Genomic DNA, 24457 nt, shown 5'->3' on the forward strand with positions numbered 1-24457 from the left:
AAAAAAATCTCCTGGATGGATCACAATGAGCAAACTGGGATGCAGCTATAATCTGTGACTCAGATCAGCATCTCAGCACTGCTTCCTTTAATATAGAGACTAGCTAGAAAATATTTAAAGGATACCTAAACTGCGTGCATTTAAAAACACCGTGCGCTATTTTGGGCACAGCCTGAACTGAAAAAAAAAAAAACCCATTTGGTTAAGGACGCATAATATAGTGGAAGTAAAATATCAGTTATTAGTAGCCCTGGTGGGCAACTAATAACCCCCCCCCCCCCAGTGGGCAACTTATAACACCCCCCCAGACAACTAATAACCCCTTAATTATGGTGGGCAACTAGTACCCCCCAACCCCCCGACTACTAATACCCTTTCTGGTGGGCAACTAATACCCAGTTCCCTCCCCCTTTGCCCCCGCTATTGGTAGCCACTGTTCACATAGCGGGTGCTCATTTTTGTCACCTTTTTTTAGCTGCTTCGTCTAAACTCGCCTTAATGCTCAGAATGGTGTAGCGTATCTGTAATCCAAAACTTTGCTTTTATTGCACCAAGTGGTTATACAGCATGGAACAACAAGCACAATGTTTTGGGCTTTCCCCCCTTTGTCAGGCACTTGACAAAGGTCAGGCAGCTTGAAATGCTGTGTTTGTTTTGCTATGCCTATACCTGCTTGATTTATCTCATTTGAGGGTTGAGTCCAGTTAGTGGATTACAGCTACATGTTCGGTCCTCTGGAGGCATGATGAACCTCTTCACCTAACTTGACTCCTCGGGATTTATGGTTATACCTTAGGCTTGCGGATGAGCCCCTACACTCAGCAGCATAGTCAGGGGCGTAACTAGAAATCACTGGGCCCCCCTGCGAATATTTGGATGGGGCCCCCCCCATAGGTGCCAAATAATCGTAATGGGGCAGCGTTTCACTGTAAATTAATTGTAAAGTGGGCAGCATTTTACCAGACAATCGTAATGTGGGCCAGAAAATCGTAATGTGGGCAGAGTTCACCAGAAAATCGTAATGTGGGCCTTTAGAAAATCATAATGTGGGCAGAGTTCACCAGAAAATCGTAATGTGGGCACCAGTCACCAGAAAATAGTAACGTGAGCAGCAGTCACCAGAAAATTGTAACGTGGGCAGCATTTACCAGACAATCGTAATGTGGGCAGCGTTCACCAGAATATCGTAATGTGGGACAGAAAATCGTAATGTGGGCAGAGTTCACCAGAAAATTGTAACATGGACAGCATTCACCAGACAATCGTAACTTGGGCAGTGTTCACCAGAAAATCGTAATGTGGGCCAGAAAATCGTAATGTGGGCAGCGTTCACCAGAAAATCGTAACGTGGACAGCATTCACCAGACAATCGTAACGTGGGCAGTGTTCACCAGAAAATCGTAATGTGGGCCAGAAAATCGCAATGTGGGCAGCAGTCACCAGAAAATCGCCATCTGGGCAGCAGTCACCAGAAAATTGCAATGTGGGCATCAGTCACCAGAAAATCCTAATGTGGGCAGCAGTCACCAGAATATCGTAATGTGGGCAGCAGTCACCAGAAAATCCTAATGTGGGCAGCAGTCAGTCACCAGAATGTCGTAATGTGGGCAGCAGACACCAGAAAATCCTAATGTGGGCAGCAGTCACCAGAAAATCGCAATGTGGGCAGCAGTCACCAGAAAATCGCAATGTGGGCAGCAGTCACCAGAAAATCGCAATGTGGGCAGCAGTCACCAGAAAATCCTAATGTGGGCAGCATACACCAGAAAATCGTAATGTGGGCAGCAGACACCAGAAAATCGCAATGTGGGCAGCAGACACCTGAAAATCGCAATGTGGGCAGCAGACACCTGAAAATCGTAATGTGGGCAGCAGACACCTGAAAATCGTAATGAGGGCAGCAGACACCTGAAAATCGTAATGAGGGCAGCAGACACCTGAAAATCGTAATGTGGGCAGCAGACACCTGAAAATCGTAATGTGGGCAGCAGACACCAGAAAATCATAATGAGGGCAGCAGACACCAGAAAATCGTAATGAGGGCAGCAGACACCAGAAAATCGTAATGTGGGCAGCAGACACCTGAAAATCACAATGTGGGCAGCAGACACCTGAAAATCGTAATGAGGGCAGCCGACACCTGAAAATCGTAATGAGGGCAGCAGACACCTGAAAATCGTAATGTGGGCAGCAGACACCTGAAAATCGTAATGTGGGCAGCAGACACCAGAAAATCGTAATGAGGGCAGCAGACACCAGAAAATCGTAATGAGGGCAGCAGACACCAGAAAATCGTAATGTGGGCAGCAGACACCTGAAAATCACAATGTGGGCAGCAGACACCTGAAAAACGTAATGAGGGCAGCAGACACCTGAAAATCGTAATGTGGGCAGCAGACACCTGAAAATCGTAATGTGGGCAGCAGACACCTGAAAATCGTAATGAGGGCAGCAGACACCTGAAAATCGTAATGTGGGCAGCAGACACCTGAAAATCGTAATGAGGGCAGCAGACACCAGAAAATCGTAATGAGGGCAGCAGACACCTGAAAATCGTAATGTGGGCAGCAGACACCTGAAAATCGTAATGAGGGCAGCAGACACCTGAAAATCGTAATGAGGGCAGCAGTAATGTGGGGCTGTGGTGGGCAGCGAGCGGCGGGCAGATACATACCTGCTTCCGTGCGTTCCATTGGAGACTTCTCCCTCTAGCGGCTGACGTCACTTCCGGAAGTGACGTCAGCCGCTAGAGGGAGAAGTCTCCGATAGAACGCACGGAAGCAGGTATGTATCTGCCCGCCGCTCGCTGCCCACCACAGCCCCACAGACACTTACGAGCTGGAGGGGAGCACAGAGGGGAGAGCCCCGAGGTGAGGGAGAGGGGGGAACTACCCCTCTCCCCGCCGACTGTGGGCAAGGCTTTCCCCTCATGCTGCCACCCCTCCAGCACCCACAAAACGGCCCCAAGCGGGCCCCAGGGGGGGCCGGGCCCCCCCGCGGGCGCAGGGGCTGCAGGGCCTATTCCTACGCCCCTGAGCATAGTGTACAGACCTGATCTGATCTCTAAATGCTGGTCATTCTACAGACACAAACTGTATTCCACAGGGACTTTAACCAATAATACAGAATATTTTATATAGAGACCTGACCTCCCTTCATACTGAGAGCATCACAGAAATACAGGAACTATTTTCAGTGCATAATACTGAATTTATAGAAGAGGGGGGATTCAGCTCATAGAAACGGCACCACACATGATTAATGAAAAAATATATAAATCACACTTTAATAGAATATATTTCTTCCAAATTCATCATAAAAACATTAAAAACGGTGCACACCACAAAAAAATCCATGTATGAAACCATCAATGCTCACAATAATAATGCATAATAATAAATAGATCAATAATCTCAGATCAGATGTGGGTGCTCAGTACAGAGCACTCCAACATCAGTATGAACCCGGGTTCAGTACCTCCTATAGTGGTATAAAGTGCAAACAGTGCTAAAGATGTGGAACATTATACATGATAACATGAAACCGTGTATATAGATAAAATAAATAGAGACACCTGTATAAAGTGTCATAGATGACTACCATACGTGAAGGATAGGAGTGATTTGAGAGAGACAGTCCATGAACAAGCAAGCATGTGATGTGGACAAGAAGGAGGAATACTTAGCCGGGTGCCGAGAATCAAAGGGAATGGTGGTGGCAATGGAGACCCTCGGTGGACACTTCCACCGATTCCGCGGCCGTCACGCCGCTTCTTCAAGAAGTACGAGGGGATCTCTGGCTGGTTACAGCGGATACCGCTGTTTAAATGTCGGAGGAACGCCTGTCACGCATGTACGCCGGCTGCAGCGTCATGCGCGACGTCAGTGGGCGGAGTGGGTGGACGGAGAGTAGAGAGGACCAAGAAGGCCTACGTTGGAGCGCATGAGGCGGAAGTAGGTGTGTATAGTGACAGAACAAGCATTTGAAAAGAATTTGTATGCAGGCATATGAAGCGAAAACTCATAAATCATATTGAGGGTCACATACAGTCACCATATACACCATAACACCATAATGGCTACATAATGAGACAGTTTAGAGAGGCAATGAATCAGCAATACTGCTATTGTGATTAGATGTCAACCAGAGACTCAGCACATTGCAATCCTAAAGGGGAGACCCGCGTGGACAAGCCCCGTGCGGGACAAAATTATCCCACAAAAGGGCTTACCCACCCCGCATCTCCAAATACACATACAACCATCGAACATATGAGACCAATACATGCATATATAACCAATACAGATTGTCCATTTTATACAGCCTTCCAGTATATAGTCTGTACACAAAAGTACTATCCATAGGGAACAGCGTCGCAAAATCACAAAAAAAGCCGGCGAAAAACCGCGTATGGGGAATCCATGAATCCAGAGTAAGTCCAAATGAGTCCACAAGTCCACATAAAGGTAGTCCCATATTGTACCAGGTAAGGAATATCGTTATATAAATACATACATATACAATCACTTGGTCATTAGTCCGCGGTCTTTGTTGGATAAGGTCAGTCCTTTTCTTATTTTTCGCAGTAAAGAAAGCCTGTTTGACCACTTTTTTGGGGTATCCTCGATCCACAAATCTTTGTTGTAAGTCCACAGCCTGTCGCAGTCGGTTTTCTATAAAGGTCAGTGATTACAGTACCATCCTCCTGTACCTGAATCAATAGGTCCAAAAATTCAGCTCGTGAAGGGGACATCTTAATAATTGCAACAGAAACGTATGAAGCTCTGAAAGTGTACTGTCCTCCATTTCCAGAAAATATTTAACAGTGGATAAGGCCCAATCGTGTGAGATGTTTGTGTACAGTGATTCTACGTCACAGGTAAGTAATAACGTCCCTGGCGGAACCCGAAGATCTTCCAGTATCCTTAGGAGGTCCATGCTGTCCCTGCAACAATAGGTCTACCGGGAGGTTCAACAAGGGTCTTATGAACTTTGGGGAGCATGTAAAAGGTGGCAATCATCGGTGTTCACTGTGGACTCATTCTCAGACTCAGTAAGTAGGTCCATCAGATCATTAAGAGCTTGTCTGTCCATTTCGTTAAGGTCCGGTGCACTGATGGTGGGTGACTGGAAGTGTTTTCTAAAGGCCAACTTTTCTGACAAATTGATAATGCTCAATACGTTGGTCTCGAGTGGTCCCACACTTTCCTGCGTTTCTGATGTTGGGGTGTGCGTAGCAGATCCCTGAGTCTGCTTACGCCTGTGGCCCCCCCCGTCTGGTTCGCCTTCGGTGTCGGTTGATAAAAAATCGTCACTGTGTGTATCTGACTGATCCATATTGTCCTGTCCCCTAGGATTGGCCGGTGGTGGTTTGTTTGGCCTAGGATTCTTTGGATCATATTGGGGCTTGGGATTACCACCCCTTGGTTGTGGTCTGGGCCTGGGTATAATGTTCCACATCTTTAGCACTGTTTGCACTTTATACCACTATAGGAGGTACTGAACCCGGGTTCATACTGATGTTGGAGTGCTCTGTACTGAGCACCCACATCTGATCTGAGATTATTGATCTATTTATTATTATGCATTATTATTGTGAGCATTGATGGTTTCATACATGGATTTTTTTGTGGTGTGCACCGTTTTTAATGTTTTTATGATGAATTTGGAAGAAATATATTCTATTAAAGTGTGATTTATATATTTTTTCATTAATCATGTGTGGTGCCGTTTCTATGAGCTGAATCCCCCCTCTTCTATATTTTCTACATGCTCTGGCACACACGGGGGACATGAGTGCAATGTAACTTTGTACATATAATACTGAATTTGGTAGATTCCTCCATTCCATCCATTGTAAGCTATTGACAGCTACAGATTTGTACTCCGTCAAGTGACACAATGCTGGCATGGCCAGCAGTTTAGCCGATTATCAACTGGATATCTGCTGAAATCTGATCGAGCCTGACGGCACAAGGTCTCGAAGAGTGTGCTACTACTACCGAATGGATTTCTGATCTGATAAGAGAGCAATCAGCCAATTCCGGCCATAAAGCTAGCAATTCAGATTCAATCGACAAAGCGATCGACTTTATTAAGGAATCGACTTCAGTATGGTTGATCGAAAGTAGATCGACTAGTAACTCACACACTACAAACGATATCCCATGCGATTCACCTTTACATTCAATCTACCTGATGTTTTGTCTCCATGCTCTGAATGCAAAAATCGATTCAGAGTTGATTGAACGACATGTGAACAGTAGCCGATTCCTTTGCGATTGACCGATATCTTGCATCCTGCTCGATTGACTAAGCTGGTCGATTCGACATGATATCAGCCACTTTTCATCAATTGGGAATTCTGGAACACACTCAATTCTATAAAATGATTGAATCAAATGGTTGACAGTACAGCCAAATTGCTAGATGCATGGCCACCTTAATAATTCCTTGTAGGCCTACCAGAGCTATAAAAAAGCTCAGCATGTATGTGGGGATCGCGGCATAGACTGAGGATAACAGTCTGTACAAAGCTCTAGAACCTTCTTTGGGTTTTTTTTATCGTTACACATGACATAGTTTGAAAAATTTCAATTTTCATCCTGTCCCCTCGACAAGTTACAGGAAGTAATAATTGACAAGAATAGAAAAAAATAATATAAAGGGAAAAGGTTAGAACTTGTCAGGCTTGAGATTTGTATTTTTGTTTCTGTGTCCCCACAGTAAGGGGTGGTATGTCCAATGCTTCCTATCTTGATTCTTTGCAAAATCAGTGTTGCCAACCTCGTAAAAAAAATTTACTGACAAAGCTCAAAAAATGTAGTGATAGAACATTTTTTTTTACAGACGCCCCACGCAAAAAACACCGGCAATCACCTGGGGCACGAATGAGGAAGAAAAAAGCAGAGACAGCGGTAGACACTGGACAGATAAAGTATTAAAGGGACACTATCAAACCAAGTGTTCTAAAATGACAATGTGCAAATAATGTCTAAGTAGCTGTGTAAACAATTTCCTACTTTTCATGTCAAATATCAGAGGCAAAAGCTTTAATTCATTGTGTAGGATTTAGCTTTTTTGGAGCAAATCATTCTCAAAAGGGATGTCTGCTTCAATGCACAGCCAGTGTTGGTTTTTTGGCATATCAGACAACAGAGTATTTTTCTCTGAAAGCAAATAAAAAAAAAGTATGAAAAGCTGTGGTGTCACAGCCAATTACAAATGTTTATAACAAGTTACATTTCCTCTGCTCTCTTCAGACACTTCCGTCAGAGAGACAGGACACAGGACTTTCTCTCACACACACAGGATTAACAGATGCACAGTGAGGGAATTCCCCTTCCTCTCATGGCTCACTCTGCCGTCAAATTAGATCAGTTTAGAGTGAAAGGAATTTGATACAGTAAACAAAAGAGATACTCTTTCAATCCCAAGTTAAAAAATCTGTTAATCGGTAGTGTTGCTTTAATACACGGGGGCACCAGGTGATGTACATCTACATTTGGGGGAACACGGCCAGGAGTTTCCGTCACGCTCATGATTATCACATACCGTTACCGCCGCGCACCCGATCGAGCATGTTGGCCCTAGATTTCTCAGCATTTCCAATTGATACATGCAACCAATTTCGGCCCGAAATAGTTTGAACTGACGATCGGACATACTCTTGGTGGCACCGATTTTCATCAGATTCAATAGTAATTAATCAAATTTGTATATGTGTACGTACCCGAAGGTATAGTGTTTGGTTACACGTTCACAAGATATCACAAATCATCGGTCTCTCTCTGATCTGATATCAATCAGGCAGTATTGTTTTACGAAATTCCTCTCACTATTGATCAGTCTTTCAGCGCACATCCTTTTGGTAGCTGATACCCCTGCCACTTGCATCGCACTAAACTGTTGCTGTACAAAGCTGTTTGGGCATAGATACCCTGCAACTACCACCCACTGTCCAGTCAATAAAAAAGACAGCCTTTTCTATCAAGTTTCATTCAATATTTTGATTTAAAGTGAACCTGAGGTGAAAGTGACATGGAGGCTGCCATATTTATTTTCTGCCTGGCTATCCTGCTGATCCTCTGCCTCTGGTACTTTTAGCCATAGACCCTGAACAAGCATATGCAGATCAGATGTTTCTGACATTATTGTCAGATCTGACAAGATTATCTAAATGCTGGTTTCTGGTGTGATGCAGACACGACTGCAGCCAAATAGATCAGCAGGGCTGCCAGGCAACTAGTAGTGTTCAAAAGGAAATTAATATGGCAGCCTCCATGTCACTTTCACCTCGGGTTCACTTTAAGTTGATTGACTGAGACCTTAGTTTTTAATCATGTTTCATTTGATTCCCAAAAACATACAGATAAATGAATTGGCTTCCCCCTAAAATGGCACTATACATACATATATAGACATATCACTATGGTAGGGATTAGATTATAAGCTCCTCTAAGGGGGCAGTTAGTAACTAGACTATATACTCTGAGAAGCGTTGTGTAGTTGTGAACGCTATATAAATACTAAACACTAAATAATAATAATAATTTCATTCAATTTCCTTATAACATGTTCCAGATGATTAAAAACATCTACTAGTGTATAGGTAGCAATATAGAGATCTGAATTTAGACCCAATGCTCTGTGGATGTTTACAGTGACCCCTCAATACAGATCTAAGCTGCACACTTGCATAATGTCCAATACAGCTAACACCTGTTGTGTAATATATGGTATATCTCACCTCCTCCTCCCAGTAAGGTTATAGTACTCACGTTTGTGGTTATTTTTCCTATGGAAAGGGATAAGATATCTCTCGGCATTCTCCTCACCCTCTTCCTCGGCCAGGTGAGTGTGGGTGTAGTGGTAGCTGAGGCCAGGCCGATTCTTGTACCTCTTGCCACAGACTGGAGAAGAAATGTAAGCAAGTCATTCATTTGTAAGCTATCATACAGGTTTTCTACTCAACAGCTATACTAGTATTTAAGTATGTCATCTCTATAAACACCACTATATGTGCTTTTGGCAGCAGAAGCAGGCACAATTATAGTCCCAGTTCAGCCTCCTGTTTTATTTATGTATATGGATTAGCACGAATGACCAATTCCCAGCGTTTTTTGCATTGCACATCGGAATCTTTTTTCAATGATATTGAATGTACCTAGCTGGCTGGTTCCTTTTGCACAATTCCTTGTTGGGATGACACTGCAATGTTATTGGACAGACAGTTGTCTGCACTCTTTCCCCATTTTACAATCATTGAAGTCATACAGTAATCAAGGAGGGGCTGGAAGGGGCAGCTGAGAGATTAGCTCTTTGTGGCCAGCACTGCAGCTACAGTTCAAGAGATCTCCCTGTCCCTGTTAAGTGTTTAAATAATTAATTAACCGTTTCTACACCCTATGCAGTGTATTTATATAAAGTATAAATACAAGGGCAACAGACTTGGGAGGAGGAAGAGTGTGCATTGCTGTGCAAATGTATTTTCCTCTACGGCCCAAAGCATAGCTAGCACTGTTAACCCTCTACTATCTTTATTGCCTTGCTGGTACTTTCTTTAGCTTTTATCACTATCCATATGAAGAGAAGCTTGAACAGAGGTGCCAGAATAGAGTAAAAACAGCGGCAGTGGTGGGCTTACCTCTCCAACAAGTAAAACACAGACTGTGTTGATTAAAGTTTTAACAAGGATACCGTTTATTTAAGTTCTCCACAATGCAATGCGTTTTGCAGGTTCTATCCCGCTTCACCAGGCAATCAAAGGAGCAAAAACTAGTACAAGTCTGGGTCCAAGCCAAATGCCACTATCAACATCTACGTTATTAGCTGTGCATTGCCCATAGCATGGGTTGGATAGATATAGCAGTTGTCCTTATGCTGGGGTAGAGGGAGGGAAGCATTGTTAACTTTGACAGTCACAATGATTCCTAAGCATGACCCTGAATCTGGTCCAGCAGAGTGTACACTGGCATTCAAAATGTGCAACTCTGAGGCCCCTTTTACACTTGCCTTGCAATTGTGCATTGCGCTACCCTGTTTTACGCAACAACAATGCAAGGCAAATCAATGGGACCTATCACACTTACGGCATTGTGCTGGAAGTCCCCGATCGTCCACTAAGCTGTCACAAAGTCAGTGACAAGTCAAGGTGGAAGTCAAAGGGTAATGACCCCTGGACTTCCACATCAGAAGTAATGTAAGTCAATGGATGACACAGAAATTTTTAATTTTAAATATGTTGTCGGCGGCGGTGCAGCGTGGATTACGATGGGGAAACCCAGGGAATCCCAGTGATGTACTACTAGGGATTACGTCACTGGGTGAGGAGAGGCGGGGTGGCGCTTTACATATGAGCCTGTGGGCGCACTCTGCCTCAGGGTCATATGAATGACGTTTTGTGCATGGCAATGCGATGGGGAGGAGCATCGCACCGCAGACTCACTGGCCAGGTGCAAAACCGGCCTCAATTGTAGCCTTTGCTAGTTGTGTAAACAATTTGTGTAGCACTTACTGTCACACACATAGGGCTTGTCTCGATCTTCTAAGGCTGAGGGATCTTGTCTCTTTTTCAAGCCTCCGATTCCACAGGCCTACAGGAAATACGTTATTACGTTGTGTTGTTTCTTTCTTCAGCATTCCACCCTCTCTATTACGCCTTCCACATCTATCATGCCAAACATTTCCATCCATACCATATTCCGAATTTCATTCATTCTAAACTTTTTGCTCACTGTTTTCACCCAGCCTTACAACAATCCTATACCAATGACTAATAGTGATGGTGATGGCGAGGAGAACTCCTGGAGAAGACTGTGGTCTGTTTGATCAGCTGATAGATTTGAAAAGCTCTGATTGGCTGAGATCACATCCAGCTTTAGCACATGATCGTGAATAGCAAATCAGAGACTTACATATCTATCACCTGACCAAATTGATCACATGCTTCTCCATGAGTTCCCATAGACATCGCTAATGACTAACATTGCCATCCTTTTACTTCAAAATTAATTCATTTAAGTGGACTTATGATAAGAGCTGAATATTCATTCTTAAATTATCAAAGTGTATCTCCAGTCACAAATATGTATAACAAATAGGAAAAGTAATTGATATCATTTGATCCATCAATGATTGGTGTATAATTCCCCATGTGAAGCAAACTGAGCTTGTGTTTTCCATCCCTGACGTGCCCAGGAAGACCCACATGGGTGAACAATTCTAAAGCCACCTTAATTAAGCAGCTCTTGCCGGTGCACTTTTCCTGCAGGTCCACCACTCCTGCTTCACTTAGAACTCCAACACAGTAGAAAAGGCACTCCATAGGCTTTAGACTTTAATTTGTGGTTTATTGGAGCATGGACACATAAATGTTACGGGTCACCTGACACTTGAGGAAGGGTCAGGCGTTCAGTAACATTTATGTGTCCATGCTCCAATAAACCACAAACGAAAGTTTGAAGCCTGTGGAGTGCCTTTTTCTACTGTGTTGGAGACCCACATTGGTTGGCTGGCACAACAGCTGAGGTAGGCATTTAGACAACACAACAGAAGTCTGAAGGGGAGGAAGGGTATATCCTGCCGTCTGCTGGGCACTCCTATATTAGTTGCATCCATCTGCTGTGAAAAGCTGAAAGAGCAGGCTTCATTGCCATATTTGAACTATTTACATTGAGAATGAAGAGATAAAGCAGATGTGCAAATCATTTTGGAAACTGTCTATACACTTTAAGCTAGTGCAGGCTTACTTTTAACATCTTCATATGTGCTACCAGGACGGTCTGGAATTTGTTTAACCAAGAATGCAACCATGTGACTACACTCATACTGTAGATCTTTCTGCTACTCTGGCCTTAGTCCAGTATGTCCCAGGCAGAAAAGTTAAAAACGTTTGTCACATAGCAGCAGGCAATTTTTAATAAATCCAGGCTAGAAGGTGGGGAGAGGGAAACTAGTCATGAAAAATGTGGGCACTGCACATGAAATAGAAGGCTGTAAGCAGGAAACAAAAGCTGCAAATGGTGGCTGCATGGCTGCTAGGGATGGTCAATGAGATAAAAATAATTGCATACAAAATTTCCATAATTCTGCATCAACTCAAAATGATTTACATCTCAGTGACCATCCCTAATGGCCGCACATGAAGAGAGTAGCATTTGCACATGGAAGAATGGAGTCACCAGGCAAGGGGCGGGTTCATGGAATAAGAGGCTGTTGAACATGCAAATTAGACATGGAACAGGGGGATACATGTGGAATGGGAGGGCCGTTGGCATGGAAAGCCTATTATACATGGGGGAGGCTGCTCTATGAGGAAATGGAAAAGGGGGGAGGTATGTCTAAAGAAAGTTGACAGAAATTCTGCCCTGCTCCCATCTCCAGTCATATTCAATGTAAATCAAGCTAAACAAGGCTAAAATAATGAGAATAAAGCTTTTAAAGAGACACTGAAGCGAAAAAAATAAATTATGATATAATGATTTGTGTAGTACAGCTAAGAAAAAAAACATTAGGAGCAGAGACATGAGTCTAATATTGTTTCCAGTACAGGAAGAGTTAAGAAACTCCTGTTGTTATCTATGCAAGAGAGTCATTGAGCTTCATGACTAGAGCTCTGTCTTCTGAAGCTTGTTATCTCAACTTTCAGTTATTGTATCTTCTTTTTTCTCTGCAGAGGACAGGTCAATAGTTCACTGGGCTGCTCTGTAAAATCATTTAGAATGCTGAGTAGTGTGTAAACTGCAAATATTAGAGAATGATGCAATGTTATAAAAAAAAAAAATACTATAGAACTAAAAATAAAAATATGAGAAGATTTTCTTTGCTTCTAATGTTCTAGTAAATATCTGTACTACACAACCAATTCATTATATCATGATTTTTTTTCACTTCAGTGTCTCTTTAAGAGTAAACCTGCACAGTTCCAATAATTTAAAATGAATATTCATGCTTAAAACACATCTGAACTAAAGAGAAAAATTGGAAGCAATCAAGAGGACAGTGTGTACTGCAGCAACACGTGGCAGCTTGTGGTCTTCATTTTTTAAAATACATGGCATATTTCAAATAAAGACCACAGACAGGTAAGAAATTGGGTGGTTGTTTGCATATTTTATGTTCAGATGCACTTTAAAGAGAATCTGTACTCTAAAATTCTTACAATAAAAAGCATACCATTCTATTCATTATGTTCTCCTGGGCCCCGCTGTGCTGTTTCTGCCTCTCCCTGCTGCAATCCTGGCTTGCAATTGCCAGTTTTATGCAGTGTTTACAAACAAAAGACATAGCAAGTGATACGCTGAGAGTAGCTCAGTGTGTGAGTCATATAGCGTGTGCAGGGGGCCTGGAGAGGGTCTGTATAGCCTATATCCAATCACAAGCAGCACAGCACATTCCAGCCTGACTACCTCAGCCCGACAGAGCAGAGAAGATTAGATCATATAACAGAGATAATACAGCCACTGTGCAACTATGAAAGGCTGCAGTTAGACAGACCACATTAGAACAGGTATAGGAACTTATAGGATAGAAGAAATAAGGATGAAAATTTTGTTACAGAGTCTCTTTAAGCCCAGTCATGGTAGATTCTATGCCACTAAACTGCTCACGCCATGTAATGTTATTGTTGCCGTATCACCTTCTAATGTAATTTAGTACAACAAGCACCTGCGTGAAACTTCCCGTGTTGGTCCATGCGTTCAGCGCTCTTCCGGGCTGGAGGCCCACCTGAGGGAGCAATACAAATGAACCGGGATTGCAGCGTCAGTGCTACAGACATTTCAGTCCCTATTCATTTTACATCGTATCTCCAGTCACAGAAATAGGACAGTATTGCTTTCCAAATGGTCAGGCTTAATTCCAGTAGTCTAATATACAGTATAGTAAAAAACTGTATCTGTAGACCTGATCCTAAACAGAACATTTCTGGAGCCCCGTATTCTTATTTGGGGTTTAAGAGCTGAAAATGTCAGTGTGAAGACCTGTTTAACAGCACACTTACATCATTGCTGTCCTTTCAGCTCCCACACAGAGAAATTATGACATATTGAACTTTTAAAGGACAACCGAGGTGACATGTGACATGATGAGATAGACATGTGTATGTATAGTGCCAAGCACACAAATAACCAGGCTGTGTTCCTCTTTTTCTTTCTCTGCCTCAAACAGTTAAACATCAGGTATGCAAGTGACAGTTTCCCCAGGCGGGCAGGGCAACCTCACCCCGGGCGAGGAGTGGGCGTTAGAGGACTTGAAAGGTCGTGAGGACCTGATAATTAAACCAAGCGACAAAGGGGGCAACATTGTTCTGATGGACAGAGAGATGTATGCCGGAGAAATATATAGGCAGTTGGGAGACAAAGCCACGTATTCCAAAATTGAATGTAACCCCTTTCAACATGTAGCTGATGAGCTGAATTTTCGGTTGCTTCTGGGTTTGAGGAATGGCATCCTGGATAGGGAGGAATATGGGTACATGTTTGTGGAGGAATTCACGAAGCCTACCATGTACGTTCTCCCAAAAATTCATAAGGGTGTCATTCCTCCACCGGGTCGACCGATCATTTCAGCTGTGGCAGGGCCCTGTGAAGCCGTGGGCAGATACCTGGATCAAAAATTACAACCGCTTGTAAGGAGGCTACCCTCTTACGTGCGAGATTCAATGGAGGTATTAAATAGAATCAATGGCTTCAAAATGGAGGATAACTGCATCCTAGCATCAATAGATGTAGAGGGACTATATACTTCCATCCCCCACAACATTGGACTGGAGGCTCTTGAGTATATGCTGTTTGAGACTTTCCCACTCCACGATGAACATAATTCGTACCTGGTGGACCTCATGTCATTTGTCCTGCATAATAATTTCTTTATGTTTGAAGGTAGATACTACCACCAGGTGAGAGGAACGAGCATGGGGGCGGCATGTGCCCCAGCATACGCCTGCCTACATCTGGGCGTATGGGAGGAGCAAGATGTATATCCGAGCGAGCTGTTCCGTGGGGGCGTGTCCCTCTGGTTGCGTTACATCGATGATGTGCTCGTCGTGTGGAGGGGTACCGCGGATGATTTCGTGAATTTCGTGGCAGCCCTAAATTGCAATAGGCGAAATATACGCCTGACCTTTGTAACAGATCCAGAGAGGATTACTTTCTTGGATCTTGAAATAATAAGGGTAGGTAATAGGCTGACGACGAGAACATTTCGGAAGCCTACGGCGGGTAATACAGTACTCCACGCGGCGAGCCATCATCCGGTGTCTGTGATCGGGGGGATCCCCACGGGACAGTTCTTAAGAATTCGGCGCAACTGCTCGGATATAGAAGAATTCAAGAGTGAGGCAAGGGAAATGCATAAACGATTCCGTGAAAGAGGTTATTCAGAGAGAACTCTGCGACGGAGTTATAACCGTGCGCTCCACACAGACCGTGAGTCCCTTCTCCGCCCTCGTGCTCGTCCCATATCTGGTGGTACTAGTAAAGGGTACACTAGAGTGGTTACTCAGTTTAATTCACATTGGGGTAACTTGGGTGAAGCCCTTAGGAGTTGCTGGAGGGTGCTACAGCTAGATCCTAAGATAAGGGAGATTGTAGGTCCAAGACCTCTGATTACTGCACGGCGGGCCAGAAACCTACGGGATATTCTGGTTCAATCAGAACTACCAAGGAAAGAGGTAGGAACGTGGCTCAATCGGGCCCCTCCCCCTGCTGGGATGTTCAGGTGCGGATCATGTAGGGCCTGCCCCTTTGTTATGAGGACCAATACGTTCAGATCCCAAGACCGATTAAAAGAATATAAACTGAAGAAATTCCTCAATTGTAATTCAACCTGGATTATATACTTAATCATTTGTCCATGTGACAAGTATTACGTGGGAATGACAACACGAGCCTTTAAGGCTAGACTGCTTGAGCATCTTAGCAATATCACCAGTGGGGAGAAAAAGTCACCTATCGCTGAACATTTCCAGGAAGTACATAATAGTTCAATTGCCGGTTTAAGGGCAATGTGCATAGATACTCTGGAGGTTTCGACGCGGAGAGAGCGAACAGAGGCAATGCTTTTGCAGCGGGAGGCAATGTGGATGTACCGATTACGATCGAGGCACCCACAAGGCCTGAATGTGGATTTTTCCCTTAGGAGCTATTTATAGCTCCATGAGGGGGTCTTTTTTCCCCCCACTCTCCCCCCACTCTTATGGCCCTCCATATCTGCGTCCTTTGATATCGCCTGCTCTCTATAGGTGAGGTTGTTGGGTTCCCTGGAGCAGTAAATGTGATAGTGTGATGAGCACAGTTGTGATGTGTGAATTTAAATGTACTATTTCTAAAAATTAAAAGTTGTACAATATATATCCTACTCCCTGTGAATGGAGTACTCTCCTTGTTTTCCCCAAACCCCCCCCCCCCCCCCCCAAACTCCCCCCACCCTCCCTCCCCTCCCCTTGGTTTCCTTCCCCTCCTTCCCCCCCCTCCCTTCCCCCGCCCCCCCCCCCTCCCCTTTCAAACCCCTCCCCTTCCTTCCCTTTCTCCCCTTCCCCCCCCCTTCCCCCTCCCCCCCCCCCTCCCCTCCTTCCCCCCTCCCTGTCCCCCCCCCCTTTTCCTCTTCCTCTTCCCTTACAATTTCTCTCCTATGTCTGTTTTCCTGCCCTCTACATGCGCTTCTATGAAGAAGAAAAAGGAAAATGGTGCATACTTTACTTCTGTTCTTTGCATGGACATGCACAGTAATGGACTGGTGTTTTCTGCTGGTGCCTGTCCTACTCTAGCGCACGTCACCTGTTGACCAGCCAGTTAGCATCCTGGACACTAGTGCTGCGGCGGAACAGGAAGTACGCCCGGAGTTTCCAGCCCGGACGAATATGTCGGCAACACTGGGACCAACTAGCGTGCGGCGGGAGGAGCCAGAGGGATATATATCTCCAGCCCCCCGCAAGTAAGCCACGCCCTGATGAAGACCGGAAACACCGGTCGAAACTAGTCGGCCAGCTGCGTCTCGCCGCTCATCGGACCTGCCACGGATCCCTCCCTGTAGTCCCGGCCCGTGTTCCCCAGTGATGGACCTAAACCTAAACGGACACCAGCCAGATACCAAGGACGCAGGCCGTCCGGTGTCCCGGAAGTGAGCAGGACTGTTCTTACCTGTTTACGGCATAAGCTTGGAGTGAGGCCGCAGACCGGAACTACCCTGTTTGGGTGGTGGACGCACAGGTCTGCCTATACTCCTGTGCCTTGGGCCCGGAAAATCTGGACAAGCCTGGACAATCCTAGCTGATGGTGCAAGGTGTCGCATGGATGGGAATCCAAATTGCTGGGAAGGTATCTGGACACAGAGAGGAGACTAAGTGCGTGGACCACACAGGGGCCCCTGTTATGTGCACACATAAGGACGAGATGTCACTCCTTCCAGGAGTCTGACACAGAAGATGGAGTCGTGAGTATGCAACAAGGCTTGTGATTGCTGCTTAGAGACGGGACTGCTTGGCATGTGCTTGCATATACTACTGCTGTGCTACCTTAAGCCTCTTGCAAGCTATCAGTATCTAAGGCTATGCATGCTGTTGACGTCACTGATTTCCTGAGTGTCATGCAAATCCACCTAGGAGAATATCAATACTGTTGACTCAGTCTGTGTGCCTGGAGGTGGCGAGTGTGTGTATGGTGCCATACTAAGTGGTGTGTCTGGTGGGCGCCCCGATGCAGGTTTGTACAACAGCGCTGTTGGTTTTTAAATGTGTCCTGCACACGTTTTTAGCCTGATGAGTCACAAACAATAAATTATTTGTTACCTTTTTCACATCAACCAGGTCATGACTTCTTAATTGAATTACAATTGTGGCGGTTGGGTCTAAAAAAACCTTAGTGAAATTGGGAATAATATAGATTGTCTGTCCTCCCCTCCCCTTGTTCCCCTTTGTTATGTGTATGTATAGTGCCAAGCACACAAATAACCAGGCTGTGTTCCTCTTTTTCTTTCTCTGCCTCAAACAGTTAAACATCAGGTATGCAAGTGACAGTTTCTGTCCAGGTCGGGACCGGGTTAGACTGGGTCAAACCATAGCGTAACCTTCACTGATAAGTAATTATAGCCATAAAACACTTTTCTGTCAGTAAATGGCTTCTGAGAGCAGAAAAAGTCAGTAATTCATAGATCTGAGCTCTGGTATACTTCAATGAAGGTGCCATTGAGCAGAGACAATGAAACAGTAAAAACTTGATTTAAATATAAAATAAAATTGTAAGATATCGAAAAAAAAAGGCATTTTTAGGAGAAGGAGGATAGATACAATTGTTTTTCTCATCAGTTTATTTTCACCTCGGATGTCCTTTAATTGCTATCCTGCTATAATGAGATCCTGTGATTAGCACTTTTTATTCTATGCACACTATAATGTTGAATGGATCAGAAATGCAATGTCCAAGGCTAGCTTTACAGTGTTGCATTCCCTGTGAGAGCAGGAACGCAACGGAATGGGAAAGTGGTGCCCCATGTTATCCGCACGTTGTGTCGCATTCACTGAAATATACAGTTAATGAAAAGTATGCTTCACAGTACTGTTAATGCGTTATGCAGTGAATGCATTGCACTGTGAATGTCGCATTGATTTTGCATTGTGATGCTCTGCGTTACAATGTAACCATTACGGCGCACTGCAAAGCTCCACTGTGAGCCTAGCCTAAAGCAACCTGCACATTGTAAGTTTTAATTTTTGTGGGAGAGCTGGCAGGCACACGGGTAAACGCTGCAGATGGCAGGCAAAAACAACACCCAATAAACTATGTGCTCAAGACAGATACTAGATCATATGCAAAAATACAGGAGAGCGGAAAAATCAGGCACTATAGTTTAATGATTAGCATAGTGACACAAACAAATCCTCTTGATATGACATCAATATGTGCTTGAAATTTGTAGAAGTGTCCAAAGCTGTACCTGGGTGTTGGTGGGAGGCAGCGGGTGTGGGCGCCAGTAGGTGCACGGCCTAACGACCGTTACGTTAAGTGTCCCTTTAAGTACATGCTTAGAGGGATACAACAATTTTTAAATATTTTTATATTTTGAATTTTAGACATTTTTTTCTATAATAAAGATATGTATATTTCTATGCATTTTGTAAGCCATGTTGGACCCAATTGGTGCCCCAACTTTGTGGTGCCTGTTCTCTAGATATATTCCAACCATACACTCTCTCTTTTTCTTGACAACGTAGTGTTCCATTTTTTCTATTCACCCTTCCCTTTTTACTCTTCCTCTTTCTTTTCACCTTTTCCTTCACCCTTTATTTTCACTTCATTTTCACTTTTCCTCTGGTACACTTTGTCATCCCGCCTCCTTCTGACACTTTGGCCCTATTTTGTGCCCTTTCTCCCGGTTTAGTGGCAAGTCATGGTGCTAATAAGCAAGGACACGTTAGATTTGCTCCGTGTCCAATCCTTTGACTGAGGATACACATGGGCTTAGGTATCTGATGCCTTCTTTTTTATATGGCATCTTTTGCAATGGGCCCATGTGTGCGTTATTATCTACTGTATGTTTATCCTGCAAGTATTTTAGCGCAACGTGGCTTGTTGTCATGCCATGCAGTTTGTTTACTGCGGGCGTGACTCTCTAGTAGCCATAGCAACTATCCTCCATTTCCACTATTCGCCGGTGGGCGCACGGTCGTGGACTGCTGTGCAATGACGTCACCTCGTACGCATGCACGCGGTCCTCACGCGACTGTGCGTTCCACCAAGCGCTTCCTGGACATTGGACTCTTTTGGGCCGGCGTGCACATGGGGGCGGGTCTTCCTTGGCGGACCGGATGCGCGTCATACGATAGACGCGCATTTAATTCCGCCAGCGTTCTAACACACTGTGCACTTACCTCGGAAGAAGCTTGCCGTAAGCCTATGCGACAGGGTCGTTAGGCCGTGCACCTACTGGCGCCCACACCCGCTGCCTCCCACCAACACCCAGGTACAGCTTTGGACACTTCTACAAATTTCAAGCACATATTGATGTCATATCAAGAGGATTTGTTTGTGTCACTATGCTAATCATTAAACTATAGTGCCACATTGTAAGTTTTCATCACCCAAAACATTTGAAGACCAACCCTGATGAAAATGTAGAGTGAGTACAGGTGTCCTCAGAGATTGTTCACAATTATGCAAGAGAAATGCAACCTGTATGTATTCAAGACTCGTTCACATCTAGGGCGTTTTCAGCCTTTTTTCAAGCGTAGGCGATTTTCAAAATCGCCCACAAAACGCTTGTGCATTAAATCTCTATGAGAAGGTTCATATCAGCGCGTTTCGTCCACTTTGCGCTCTGAAAAGTGGTGCCTGTCCCATTTTTGGGGTGATTTCGCTACAATGGAATGTGTAGGAAAAACGCAGAATGCTCACAAATCATTTCATTTTTTAAAATCTGGAGATTGTATTCGCGTATTTAAGAATAGATACAGGAAGTGAAAAAAAAATCGCTCAGCAAAAGCGCTTACAAAGGCACTTTGCACAAAATCGTAGCGCACAGTGGCGCGCAGGGAGGGGGAAAAAAATGCGCAGAAAAAGAAAGTCGCTGGCGCCAGCAATTTCGTTTTCAGATGTGAACAAAGCCTTAGAGAGTTTAGCCTGTCTGATTCCCCCTCGTCTGTGACTAATCACATGTGTAATTTGATCTCTCAGCTGTGTCAGCTGACTGCCAGGGCAGAGCAACTAATTGGTAAACACAGGATGTTAGCCCTATGTCTGCTTCCATGAAAGCAGGAAGTAGACACACCGCAGATTTACTGCAGGATTTGCATCAGCTGTAACAAAGAAATGTTTTTTTTCTTTAAAGGATATTATGCTGTTGCTTATATTTTAGAGCAGAGAGGAAGTTCTGAGTTCAGATCTGCTTTTAGCCGATATACAGTGCTGTCCATAATTATTCATACCCCTGGCAAATTTAGAGTTAACGCTACTTTTATTCAACCAGCAAGTAATTTTTGACGGAGAGGAGGAAAAGGATTATTTTTTAATAATACTTTGCACTGAAGCCACTGGAACACATTTAGAAATGGCCTGGTAGCCCTTTCCTGACTTTTGAGCAGCCACAATGCGCAGCCACAGGTCCTCACTGAGCTCTTTTGTCTTAGCCATGACCAGTGGCGTAACCAGGTAAGACAGCGCCCATGGCAAATACTAAAATTGTTACTCCCTTAGACTCAGGAATGCTGTCAGCAGCACTGCGCCCCCCCCCCCCCTGTTGTTTGAAGAGGGAGGGCGCCTGGGGCACGTGCCATGCCTGCACCCTTCCAGTGCCATGCCTGCACCTTTCCAGATACGCGTCTGGTCATGACTGTTCACAAACCAACTGCAGAGAGCTTTTTCACCTGTTGAATTGATTAAAACAGCTGTTCCCAATTAATCAGGGTAATTAGGATGCTTTATAACAGTTTGGACTATTTGAAACGGTACAGACCTTTTTTCCCACAGACTGTGACAGTTTGTGAAGGGTATGAATAATTTTTGGAATGGACACTTTTTGCTCAAATGTAAATAAAAGCTCAATAATGCTTCCCCCCCCCCCCCCCCCACAATAATTGCTCCTGTACATCGTCTTACTATCTTTTGGGAGACACCTATGTCATTTCCCATCAAAAAATGACTTGCTGGTTGAATAAAAGTAACTTTAAGTCAAAATGTACCCGGGGTATGAATAATTATGGGCAGCACTGTATGTCGATTGTCTTTTCCTCTGGACATTTCTTCCCCTTTACCTGTTTCTGATTATTTAAGAAAAACAATCACAGAGGCATATGTAATAATCTGGAATTTATTTTTTTAACTGTTTCACCACTGACATTTCTCCTGCCTTGGAAAGCTATTTGTATTCTTACTTAACAGTACCTGTTTGCCCACCTATCAATCTTCACCATTCAGACATTTACATGGAGAACTTTTCCTCCTCTATCCCCCTTAGACAGTTCATACATTCCTTATTCTTGCCTGTCCCATTCTCCATTCTTTCTACCCACAGACAGATCTGTAAGTGCTCTACCTTTCCTTTTGCTCTGTTCTTGCGTTTCGGGGTATCATCTTCCAGGTCATCAGTCTCTAGTTCATGTGGCACGTCTCCAACCTGTGTCTTCTGCAAACATGGGAAGCAGACTTAATGCTTTTATGCAGTAGTATTTTGAAGGGGGTCTGCAATGGCTGCTTTCATAGCGGTCTCGTGACAAGTGTACTCTAAATAAGGACTATTCTAAGTGTTATTTACACTTAAATTGGCCATAAAACAAATACCCAATATAGTTTTAGAAAACTGGTACCTTTCGTCAAAATAAACACTTACCTCACACATGGCCTCCTTGCCATTATCATTCAGGCACATTTGAGGGAAAATGAAAAGCTGGGACCTGTGTTACCATCCCCCTTACATGTCACAGATGAACAGGTCTGCAAATTCGTCTCCCATCATGCAGCAGGAATGCAATGGCATTACAATGTGTGCTGTATAAGCTGCCTTGTCAATCAGTATGAGGTTCAGGGAGGGCTGGCCAGAGAATCAGGGGTCCTTCCAATACAGAAGGTGTGAGCGTTCAACATGTATCTGCCATACCTGACAGTCACTCACTATCTCCTCTTCCTTCAGTTCCAGCTTCTTGTCCACTGTCTCCGCACATAGTAAGGCTTCTAAGACAGGTCCTTCAGGCAAACTGCTCTCCTTTTTCATAGGCACTTCATAGTCTGAGGCAAAAAGAGAGAAATAAGTTCAGTATCCAGTGGTTTCCACACGAAGGGCAATATACATACCCTTATGGAAAACAAACACCAGTAAACATAATTGTGAACTACAGTCACAGCATTTAACGGCACAACCAAATCAAAAAAATAAAGACTATCGAACCAGGCTTTGGTTTTGCCAGTGTTCTTCATGCACCAGCACTGTTTTAACCTGACACTGTAAAGTGAAGGTGTCAGTGTTCTTGGCATTTGTAGACTGACACTGCAGCTTAAAGCTTATCTCTGGGCAAAAAAAGGAACCCAGTGGGCAGAAAAGGTAATACTCACCTCCAACTCCCCAATATGGTTCTCTCTGGTCCCTCCTCCTCATTGTTTCTCACATGGGTCTAGCGATAAAGTCAGTAGCAAATGCCTTCATCCAGCCATGCCCTTCTATCCCACACTTTGCAGTCACTCTCTGGTGTAAAGTGTAAAGCAGGCCTGTCAACCAAAGCAACGCTCTCCCTCACCACTGAGACAAGCAACAAAAGTGGCAAGACTCTTGGAAGAGGGCCTTGTTGGATCTTCACCACAAAGATAATGGCATCAGTATGATGAAAACAAAGAAAAGGGCCTGGAGAAAGCCTTCCTGGACATGAACATGAGATAACAGTCACCTAATCAGGTTATTTCTGTCTGGAGTTGGTGACAATGTCATGTCTATGGATGCAGATGACTTGGACTTGTCATTTCTAGAAAAAAACTTTGCCGGAGCAAGAATGCAAAATTAGACTCAGATTGTTTCCTCCACTTCATATCCGTCCTTCATCTGCTGCTCAATCTACGTTCTATAGACAAAAATGCAAACACAGCTGGGCCTTTCTGCCTCTCAGATGGCAAGCTGCCACAATATCTTGTGGATGGCCAGACTGCTAACCAGCCAGCCACTTTTGATGTCTATGGGAATATCTTACCCTGGGCCTGCATGAGAGATTGCTGCTGGGAATACACCATGAGCTTTTTTGGGCAGATAGATGGTTCGATAGATAATTTACAACATTTTTCGGAACATTGATCAGAAAAACGATCGGACAGTAAATCTGCAGAAAAATCTCATTGTGTATTCCCAGCATTAGGGCCTCTACACACAGTGAATAATGTTTACTCTCTAATTACAAGTGTCATAGCCTTGCCCTTACACCTTCACACCAGGACAAGGTTGTGATCTGTACGATAAACCAGAGTGGTTAAAGCGGGATTGTCGGCCACAATTTCAAATTCCATTTACCCACTGCTCTATGTTTATTATGTAGTTTACATGCATTCTGCATTGCAAGCATTCCAATATAATCATACATGCTTCTGCAGTAATTAGTCTTATCTCAGTCAGCCTGGCTCCTTTCTGGTACATTGCCGAATAAATGTAAGCTTGTTATCTCCGCTCCTACATCCCTGCTTCTCTCTGATTGGCTGAGGGCAGTTCAGTGGGTCAAGAGGCTGAGAAGGGAAATACATCTCACACCTCTGCAGAAGCTGCTGAAATACAATCTAAGCTGTGCTCACATGTGTTACAAAGCAAGCTAGCTATGACAGTGCAGCTTCTAGGAGAAAAAAAAAGTGTAGGGGAGAAATTACTTCAAGTCAGAGGCAGTAAAGATGGAAAATGCCTGGAACAGTTTTCTCTTTATTTACTATATACAATTCATTGAAATTAAAACTTGGACATTACAATACATATGTTATGTAAGTAGAACCAGGGGCGTAGC

At 44.1% G+C, this 24457-nt stretch overlaps 1 protein-coding gene across 6 annotated transcripts in view; it reads right to left on the bottom strand.

Annotated features, from left to right (window-relative positions):
- DPF1 (double PHD fingers 1) overlaps nucleotides 1-24457 on the bottom strand; it is a 185186-nt gene that overhangs the window by 43222 nt on the left and 117507 nt on the right. For 4 of the 6 annotated variants that reach the window (XM_068250828.1, XM_068250827.1, XM_068250832.1 and 1 more), the window contains exons 4-8: nucleotides 22588-22715; nucleotides 22027-22116; nucleotides 13669-13728; nucleotides 10517-10595; nucleotides 8781-8912 (exon numbers count right to left, since the gene is read on the bottom strand). In XM_068250828.1, coding sequence (XP_068106929.1) covers nucleotides 8781-8912; nucleotides 10517-10595; nucleotides 13669-13728; nucleotides 22027-22116; nucleotides 22588-22715 — 489 coding nt within the window. The remainder of the gene's footprint in view (nucleotides 1-8780; nucleotides 8913-10516; nucleotides 10596-13668; nucleotides 13729-22026; nucleotides 22117-22587; nucleotides 22716-24457) is intronic. The other 2 variants (XM_068250831.1, XM_068250829.1) reach the window with 1 other exon arrangement.

This window comes from Hyperolius riggenbachi, chromosome 8 (genome assembly GCF_040937935.1).
Source record: "Hyperolius riggenbachi isolate aHypRig1 chromosome 8, aHypRig1.pri, whole genome shotgun sequence".
Lineage (NCBI taxonomy): Eukaryota > Metazoa > Chordata > Amphibia > Anura > Hyperoliidae > Hyperolius > Hyperolius riggenbachi.